Source organism: Mercenaria mercenaria, chromosome 2 (assembly GCF_021730395.1).
Source record: "Mercenaria mercenaria strain notata chromosome 2, MADL_Memer_1, whole genome shotgun sequence".
NCBI lineage: Eukaryota > Metazoa > Mollusca > Bivalvia > Venerida > Veneridae > Mercenaria > Mercenaria mercenaria.
This window is the reverse complement of record NC_069362.1, coordinates 35,330,154-35,340,637: the sequence shown is the minus strand read 5'-3', so window position 1 is coordinate 35,340,637 and position 10,484 is coordinate 35,330,154. Positions and strand designations below refer to the sequence as shown.

The following is a 10,484-nucleotide window of genomic DNA, read 5'->3' as shown; positions in this document are numbered from 1 at the left end:
GACGCATGATGTGACAGCGGGAAGAACGTAGGGACAGTGTCAGGGACGCATGATGTGACAGCGGGAAGAACGTAGGGACAGTGTCAGGGACGCATGATGTGACAGCGGGAAGAACGCAGGGACAGTGTCAGGGACGCTTGATGTGACAGCGGGAAGAACGCAGGGACAGTGTCAGGGACGCATGATGTGACAGCGGGAAGAACGTAGGGACAGTGTCAGGGACGCATGATGTGACAGCGGGAAGAACGTAGGGACAGTGTCAGGGACGCATGATGTGACAGCGGGAAGAACGCAGGGACAGTGTCAGGGACACATGATGTGACAGCGGGAAGAACGCAGGGATAGTGTCAGGGACAAATGATGTGACAGGCAATGCCGTGGTTGAGGGAAATAGGAAGTGTTAGTGTTAGGGACACGTGATGACAGGAGATACGATGGTGTATGGAAGTAGTGAGTGGTAGGGTCGGAGTGACACGTGATGTGACAGGGGATGCTGTGGTTGAGGGAATTAGGCAGTGGTAATTCTATATTCAACATTTCGTTGTAGTATATTTATCATTAATTTGAAAACAACAGCAAAACAAAAAACAAAAAAAGCAAACAAAAAAACAACAGGCAAGCAAGAAATTTTGACTGGTGTCAGTATTCAAGTATAGGATATGGCACAAAGGAACAACAGTGCATAACAAGATAACGCAATAATGTGATGTGATAATAATTATATCAAACAAACGAAACAGAAAATAAATAATAAAACTGTCATAAAATCTATGTACATGTCATTGTGAATAAAAAATATTAAAATCGTTAGCCATCTGCGCAATACAGTTTCTTGCATTTCAAAGCCATTGGTGTGTAAAGAATTTTCACATCAATGCAGAGATTTAAGTCCTCCAAAAACGTTTGTGTGCTAGACCGAGTATGAACTGAGGTTTGTGCGACTTCTGTAAAGGTACACTGAAGTATGCGTGCACTATAATCTAGCTAATTCGCTTCAAAACGGAGATAATCCTGTACACAAAAAAATAAAACAACATGCATTTTATCGACAGCAAATAAATCACCAATCAATATATATTAAGTATACTGCATTAAACAAATACTGTTTCAATTTTGATTTTGATCTATTTCTAGAACTGGAACATTTAAGATACGAATTCACAAAGCGTTTAACTGCTAAAAGAAAAGTTCGACTCGGCTTGATATTTTTTATACAATCGCCTGAAAGTGATTACGCATCACGGCTTGGTCCTTACTCTGCTAAATATCTAAAATGAATTTGTTAATGTTTCAGTTTGGACAATGCCATTAACCTTTAAAAGGGACATTTACCAAAAATATATTGCCTAAAAGACGTACAGTGCAGATGTTCATCAAACTTATCTACACTAGTCTCAGTTGCAGAATAACTCGTGTCTAGCATGCTAATTTAAAGTAGTTTCAAAGTAATAGTTTAACACATAGCTGAATTAGAAAAAAAATGACCGAAAATGAATGTAAACGGAGACGCTGCAATTTCATACTTTTACGTTACGCTTTTTTTTCAGTATTTCAACGAGAGCCATTTAGGACATGGCCATCCCAGAGAGTCCCTTAGCAGATTTGGAATTATAATTCGGACAAAAGTATTACGGAAGCACTGACTAACAGACGCACAGACGGTTCGACAAAGGTCTTTACAATTTCACCTTCGTTATTTGGCATTGGGCATAATAAGCCTCCAAGGTGTCAAATTAAGAAAATTGAAAGCTCAATTCAATTAAAATGTGGAATAATTCAGCAGACCCTTCATGTCATGTATGAACACATATGAAGTCACAATCTCTCAAATGTCTGTTTCATCATACTTACAACCATGAAGAGTGCACCCATCAGAAGTATCTTTGTGTTTAACGCCATGTCAAGAGGGACTGAAATACAAACAACAAACAAGAGGACCATGATGGTCCTGAATCGCTCACCTCTTCCCACATGACCCAGTTTTGAGTATGACGTTGTTTTTTTCTATTATTTGACATAGTGACCTAGTTTTTGAGCTCATGTGACCCAGTTTTGAACTTGACCTAGATATTATCAAGATAAAAATTCTGACCAATTTTCATGAAGATCCATTGAAAAATATGGTCTCTAGAGAGGTCACAAGGTTTTTCTATTATTTGACCTATTGACCTAGTTTTCGAAGGTACGCGACCCTGTTTTGAATTTGACCTAGATATTACCAAGGTGAACATTCTCACTAATTTTCATGAAGATCTCATGAAAAATATGGCCTCTAGAGAGGTCACAAGGTTTTTCTATTTTTATACCTACTGGCCTAGTTTTTGACTGCACGTAACCCAGTTTCGATCTTGACCTAGATATCATCAAGGTGAACATTCAGATCAATTTTCATGAAGATCCATTGAAAAATATGGCCTCTAGAGAGGTCAAAAGATTTTTCTAATTTTAGACCTACTGACCTAGTTTTTGACCACAGTTGACTCAGTTTCAAACTTGACCTAGATATCATCAAGATGAACATTCAGACCAACTTTCATACAGATCCCATGAAAAGTATGGCCTCTAGAGAGGTCAAAAGGTTTTTTTATTATTTGACCTACTGACCTAGTTTTTTAGGGCACGTAATCCAGTTTCAAACTTGATCTAGATATCATCAAGATGAACATTCTGACCAATTTTCATGAAGTTCCATTCAAGGGTATGGCCTCTAGAGAGGTCACAAGGCTTTTCTATTTCAAGACCTGCTGACCTAGTTTTTGATCGCAGTTGACCCAGTTTCAAACGTGACCTATATATCATCAAGATAAACATTCAGACCAACTTTCATACAGATCCCATGAAAAATATGGCCTCTAGAGAGGTCACAACGTTTTTACATTATTTGACCTACTGACCTACTTTTTGAAGGCATGTGACCCAATTTCAAACTTGATCTAGATATCATCAAGATAAAAATTCTGACCAATTTTTATGGAGATCCATTCACAAGTATGGCCTCTAGAGAGGTCACAAGGTTTTTCTATTTTTAGACCTACTGACCTAGTTTTTCATTGCACATGACCCTGTTTCGAACTTGACCTAGATATCATTAAGATGAACATTCAGACCAACTTTCATACAGATCCCATGAAAAATATGGCCTTTAGAGAGGTCACAAGGTTTTTCTATTATTTGACCTACTGACCTAGTTTTTGAAGGCACGTGACCCACTTTCGAACTTGATCTAGATATCATCAAGGTGAACATTCTAGCCAATTTTCATGAAGATCTCTTAAAATATATGGCCTCTAGAGAGGTCACAAGGTTTTTCTATTTTTAGACCTACTTACCTAGTTTTTGATGGCACGTAACCCAGTTTCAAACCTGACCTAGATATCATCAAGATGAACATTCAGACCAACTTTCATACAGATCCCATGAAAAATATGGCCTTTAGACAGGTCACAAGGTTTTTCTATTATTTGACCTACTGACCTAGTTTTTGACGGCACGTAACCCAGTTTCAAAACTTTTTTTAGATATCATCAAGGTGAACGTTCTGACCAATTTTCATGAAGATCTTTTGAAATATATGGCCTCTAGAGAGGTCACAATTTTTTTTCTATTTTTAGACCTACTGACCTAGTTTTTGAAGGCACGTGACCCAGTTTTGAACCTGATCTAGATATCATCAAGGTAAACATTCTGACCAATTTTCATGAAGATTTTTTGAAATATATGGCTTCTAGAGACTTCACAAGGTTTTTCTATTTTTAGACTTACTGACCTAGTTTTGGACGGCACGTGACCCAGTTTCGAACTTGACCTAGATATCATCAAGATAAACATTTTGACCAACTTTCATAAAGATCCCACAAAAAATGTGACCTCTAGAGTGGTCACAAGCAAAAGTTTACGGACGGACGGACGGACGACGGACGCCGCGCGATCACAAAAGCTCACCTTGTCACTTTGTGACAGGTGAGCTAAAAACTATAAAAAACTAGACTTGTTGGAAAACAAGAGCTGTCCGTAAGACAGCCAAGCTCGACTATTCGAAATATTGTCCCAGAAGCAGCAAAATATTACCCAGAAAGGTTAAATATCAAAAGAGTTTTACGTTCAAAAGGGGACATAAATTGACCAAATTTTCTGTTGGTGCGGCTCATATGTATAATTTTGAAAGTCGCGCGGGTGACACTCACTTTGCAGAGGCAAAATACTAATGCTCTCTTTAAAATAAACATGATAAAACTGAACTAAACCTTTAACTTTTGGTTGCACAAAAACAGCTTATATGATCAAAAGTAGCTGAAGGTTTTAAATTCACACGTCAAATAAGAAAGGACTATAATTACATTCCAAACGAAAAGTGTCTGCATCGACGATGGCTTCCACACAACATCCGCGCCATACCTTGGATATTTTCCCTATCTGTTGCGTAAGTGTCGGGTCTGTTATCTAAATATTCATATAATGTTTCAGGTTAGAATTAAGTCTAGCATATATCCATACGACAAAAGTCCATTGTTTTACACGTCTTGCTGAATATTATATGCTTGTTACAAGTAAGTTCTTTTTAGATTTTGCCATTAAACAGTCTATACCCTATAGTTAAACGCAGGTTTTCAGAATTCAAGTCCGAATTTTCAGAAAATTTAGATGCCCATGAGCATCATGTCCAGCCCTTTGACCCCTAAATGTAACTTTTACCTTTGAGACAGAGTCGGTCTCAGGGACTTCAACCTTTATGCTAAATATAAACAAGATTTCTCAATGCGTGTCATATTACGGATGGGACAAGACTGATATGACATTTGACTTCCAACTGTGACCTTGGCCTTTGTGATAGGAACCTGGGGTTTGTGCATGACACTCCGTCTCACTGAGGTTAGCAATCATGCCGAAAATAATTAAGATTGCTCAATGCATGCCAAATTTATGATCCGGACAATCAAATTCGGACGGACTCACGCACTAACACGCACGAAAGCACACACACCGAACAGTCAGTTGGACAACTATGTCTTCACTTTCCCAAGATGGCTCAACAATAAAATCCTCTCATATAATTAGACACTTAATGACCCGTTAAGTGTATATTTTTGTACCCTTCTGTTTTGTGAAGACATTTCTGCAGCAGAAATTGTATTTAAATAATTATTAAGTTTAGGTGGAGGGATTCATATTTGCGGATTATATAAATTGGTTTATCTTCTTATTGACAACGCAGTCCAAGGCAACTCCAGTCATAAATTGACACCGATACCTACAAGTACATTTTAGGCAAGATGTACTGTTTACAGCGTGTTGCAAAACAATGTACATGTATATACATCGTCAAAAAAGTGAAGGATTTAGGAATAATTTTAAACAGAAATAACTAAGTAAATACGTATAAAATTCAATGCATCTTCATTTGAGAATATTAAAGACAGAGCGTGCAGATGACAAACGAAACAAAATACACTTAGATAATTATGGTATTATCCCAATAAAAACCACATCTGTCCTTTTAAAGCATCCGTGATCTTTTAAACATTTAAGTAACATAATTATGTTTATTTTGTGTTGCCTCCTGTTATTGTTGTTTTTGTGTATTGTACCTAACAAATCTGATAAAGACTGAAGAGTAACAGGTTAGCAATTTACATGACCTGTAATTTAAGAAATTTCAATATTCACTGCTGCATGTAACAAAATTTGTAAAACTGAAAAAAAGCACGGATATTTGTCTAAATGGACAATAAGCGTCTTATTCAGAGCCTGTCATATTCTTTGCATGATCTATACAAATGTAAGATAAGAAATATATGAAATAACTTTGGTTCAGGAAGACAGTGTTGCCATGGAATCTGGTTTACGTTTTAAATATATCGGTATTTTTCTCTAGGTATGCCGTTGACATATTTGTTTATATATCAATTTATCTTATATAACAAGTACACTAGAACAGGATGTGCACCTACTTCGATATTAAAGGCGGAAGATGTCAGGCATTTTACCAAAGCTATCTCTGTTACTAAAACAGATGCAACTGCTGCGTATGTTGAATAGAAAGAACTATAGATAATATACCTTTCAGTACAACGGATGCTGTGATTAAGTAACACTCCTAGAGCGTTTGCTTTGAGTCACACCGCGACACAACACCGCGACACAACGGCAGAACAGAAGAGCAGACGACTTTCTGCCTGTTTAATTTCAAGTTTATTCTATTTCAGGGCTTGGTAAAAGCATGTGATTATCAAATAATCAAGGCCTCCTGATTTATCACGGTTCAGAGTTCACATTCGCATGAACTAAAGCCCAGAGGGCATTAGTCAGAGTGGTTCAGTATGTAAGAATCTCAGCGATGAATTGTAGTAAACTAGATGAATAATAAGCCTCAAAAAGGCACTGACTGTTTTTATTCTTGCTTCGAACTATTTTGATAAAACCATGCTGAACTTTATTTATCCGAATATAAATAAACAGGACGTCAGTTTGTCGTATAAATCAACGTTTTAACAAACTGTACAAGAAGCATTGCTCACTGACTCACCGGAATTACGATGTCATCCGGACAACAGACGTCCTGGCAAACGCAACATGGAATCCAGATGGTAAACACGTGCTTATCAGTTTCGTCCAGAATCTTTATATGAGTGGCCCACTTGGAATTACTGTAAAAAATTTGTTATCTTCTAACATGAAATACATCTTAGCTATATAACTTAAAGCATACTTTCTTTGTCTAGACATTTAACTTAATGCAAAAGTAACACTCGAATGGTCAATGACTTCGAATGGTTAAAACAGACTACAGTTCAAAACATTCCTTTTGGAAACAGAAATTCCGTTTACTGGAGGTGCTTTCATAAAAGAATTAGTTGAACTCAATTTCTCTTCATATACTCCGTTTATGTGAGTCTTAAGTACAATATATAAGTCACGTGTTATAAAAAGCATTACTTTTATTTCAACTTCACATAACGTTGATAAGCTCACTTTTGCCCAGACAGCGACTAACACAAAACAATGTTTCCAGACAGCAATAAAGGAACTTATATTACCTGGTCTTAATTATGCCCAGGATGGCGGTCATGTGAAGACACAACTTATCCCCAGTGTAATTTTGACAAGAAGGTATTCATATAGAAACTCATATTACACCATCATAATTTTCCCTAATAGCGACCAAATGGAAACACCTCTTAATCCCCCGTGTAATGCTGTCTTGATAGCTCTCAGAAAACGGCTTCTGTTAAAATCACATTTAAGAGAGGAATTGAAGAAATTAATTGTCAAGTTTACCATTTTAGCCGGTAATATGAATGCATTATACATACCAACCTTTCAGACAGATACACTACAAGACTGTCCAATATTTGAGTTTGTCAAAATAGTTACTTTTAGTTATTAATTAGACATTTATGGCGCATCAACCTTTAAAACAGTTGCGCTACACAAGCTGTACAACGTAAGTCTTTAAAACGAATAAAGCTCAACTAAAAATGTCGATTTCCAGTTGAAATAAAGCCATCTGGAACATATCTGAAACAGTACATAATCGCTTGTGTGGAACCAAAATGACACCGGATCAGAACAAATGATAAACTTTCCAACCAGGGGAAATAACACTCTAGACCTTTTTATTACAAACAGACCCTCACTTGTAATGAAGACCAAGCTTATCCCTGGTGTGAGTGATCACGATATAGTCTTTGTTGAAGCCAGTACTCAAGCTGCCAGAAAGAAATTACCTCAGCGGAAAATTCTTCTTTGGAGGAATGCCAATATTGATGATATGAGATCAGAAATTCATAAATTCTCAATAGACTTTATCCAAAAACACGATTCTACTACAAACATAAACAACCTCTGGGAAGCGTTCAGGAACTTCTGCACATCACTTACCGAAGATAAGGTGCCTTCTAAGCTGACATCAAGTCGATTTAACCAGCCGTGGGTTAATCGCAAGCTTAAACGTCTGTCACGTCGAAAGAAGAGAGCATACAAGAGGATGAAGCAGAACCCTACTCAGACCACTGCAGATACCTACAAGAAGCTCCAGAAAGATACACAGAGAGAGTGTAGGAAGGCATACAACATGTACGTCAACGACATCGTTACTAGTGACAAGAATCCCAAGAAACTTTACACCCTCATCAATGGGAAGCGATGTGAGAGCAGTGGCGTGCCACTCCTGAAGAAAGATGGTATCGGATACAGTGATCAGCCACCAAGGCCAGGATTATGAACGATCAGTTCAGCAGCGTCTTTACTCGGGAGGATATTTCCTACACTCCAGAAATGGACACTGACCCTTCCCATCAATGGATTCTTTCCACATTGATGAACAGGGTGTGAAAAAGCTATTGCTTGACCTAGATCAACACAAAGCTCAGGGGCCTGACAACATCCCAACCAGACTGTTGAAGGAATTTGCCACAGAGATAGCACCTGCACTGACTCTGGTCTTTGAAGCCTCTCTTCAGCAGGGAGTTGTGCCAACTGATTGGACGACTGCTTTCGTCACCCCGGTTTCAAGAAAGGGGATCGGACAGTACAGCCAACTACAGGCCTATCTCCCTGACGTCAGTCTGTTGCAAATTATTTGAACACATCTTGCACAGCCAAGTAATGAAGCACCTTGAGCATACAATATCCTGACAGACCAACAGCATGGTTTCCGAAGAAGCGCTCGTGTGAAAGCCAGTTAGTCTTGACCATCCAGGACCTAGCTGAGGCCATCGAAGACGAGGAACAAATAGACGCTATCCTGCTGGATTTTAGTAAGGCTTTTGACAAGGTCCCCCACGGCAGATTGTCTGCTAAACTTTGGCATTACGGCATCAGGGGTAACTTACTACAGTGGATTGAAAGTTTCCTATCCAGCAGAAGCCAACAAGTTGTAGTCGAGGGTCACATGTCTCCGTCAGCACCCGTCACATCTGGTGTGCCACAGGGCTCGGTCTTAGGCCCCCTGCTCTTCCTCCTCTACATTAATGACATGCCAGGGAAGGTCAGCTCTACAAATCGGCTCTTTGCTGACGACTCACTTCTTTATAGGAAGATCAAGAGCCAACAAGATGCAAACATATTGCAACAAGACCTCCACAGATTAGAGCAGTGGGAAACAGACTGGCAAATGCAGTTTAACCCCTCCAAGTGCGAGACCATCAGGATCACACGAAAGCGAAATCCAATCAAGACAGTCTATCACATTCATGGCCACCAACTTGCCTGTGTACCAAACGGGAAGTAAACTTGGCACTACCATCCATGAGAAGCTCATGTGGAACGACCATGTAGACGCCAAACCAAGAAGGCTAAAAACAGTCTTGCATTTCTCAGGAGGAACATTACCAACTGTCCTTCAAGTATCAAAGCAAAAGTGCTACATGACGCTGGTTAGACCGATCATGGAATATGCATCTCCGGCCTGGGACCCTCATACCAGTAGAAACATCAATAAGCTGGAAGCGGTTCAGCGACGTGCGGCACGCTTCGTTACTGGGGATTATAGGATGACAAGCAGCACATCACAGATGATTGCCACTTTAGGATGGCCCACGCTGCAACAGCGCAGAGCTGATGCAAAGCTGATACTTGTGTACAGAATTACACACAGTCTTATTGATATCCCTGCGCCCATGTACCTACACCCAGCCGCACTGTCTACTAGAGGTCACACATACAGATACCTGGTGCCTTATTGCCGGACAGACACATACAGGAACTCCTTCTTCCGTCTGCTATCAGACTCTGGAACCAGCTGCCAGAAGCCATTGCCACCTCCCAGACCTTGGACAGCTTCAAGGCGGGACTGGGCACTCTTCACTAGACGCACTTCATGGTTTTATCTTCTTTTATCCTGCACATTTGTTTCTGCGCCTCACTTTTACCTTGTACAGTTTTCAAGTACGTCTATGCTCCAGAGAGGGCCCTGTACTTTAATGGGAAGAAGAAGAAGAAAAGTATTAGGTGCACATACACACACACGCACGCACACACACAACACCCTTTCTATTCGTTATCAACCTCTAAGGCAGGTCTGTCTCGTATGTTTAAACGTTTGGTCTACTTGTAGTCACACATAATTATGCCTTACCTTTCAAATCATTTGAGACTTCAAGTCTGTGGAGTGAATTTGAAGAAAATTGATATTTGATGTTTTAAATTGTAAGACAAATGTATTTAATAAAAAATAAATATTTTAATCTAATACAGTTGCAAATGTTTTGTTTTCATTATCAGATCCTTTATCAAATCATAAAAAAAATATGTTTACAATTTTTTTAACAATGTACCGCAGAATGACATGATGGGCCGAAATATACCTCCGTCCTCATACACTATAAGGCGGAGCTTAAATGTACCACATGACGTGCTACCTTACAAGTTGATACTGTTATCTTCCGTATAAGTTGATACAAAGCGATATCCGCGCCCTATGTGTGATGTACGCGAAGCCAGCAAACTGAGGAAAAAATGTGCCATTTTCTTGATGGGGTTACTAA

General features: G+C 39.1%; 1 protein-coding gene across 1 annotated transcript; it reads right to left on the bottom strand.

Moving 5' to 3' along the window:
* Nucleotides 1-236: 236 nt before the first annotated feature.
* Nucleotides 237-7,278, bottom strand: LOC123562664 (phospholipid scramblase 3-like). Its single transcript, XM_053525201.1, has 5 exons — nucleotides 7,133-7,278; nucleotides 6,524-6,644; nucleotides 4,338-4,440; nucleotides 1,852-1,910; nucleotides 237-1,011 (listed from the first exon to the last, which is right to left on the bottom strand). The coding sequence occupies exons 1-5, from the start codon at nucleotides 7,276-7,278 to the stop codon at nucleotides 985-987; spliced, it is 456 nt and encodes a 151-aa protein (XP_053381176.1). The 3' UTR covers nucleotides 237-984.
* Between the last annotated feature and the right edge of the window lie 3,206 nt (nucleotides 7,279-10,484).

Bases quoted from the DNA above. Each gene is read 5' to 3' on its own strand.
- LOC123562664 (XM_053525201.1), bottom strand. From the start codon at position 7,278: ATGGTAAACTTGACAATTAATTTCTTCAATTCCTCTCTTAAATGTGAT. The intron at 6,645-7,132 runs GTAATATGAGTT...AATTTTTTACAG, and splicing joins TTAGGGAAAATTATGATGGT to TAATTCCAAGTGGGCCACTC. The intron at 1,911-4,337 runs GTAATTATAGTC...TTTGTATTTCAG, and splicing joins AGACACTTTTCGTTTGGAAT to TCCCTCTTGACATGGCGTTA.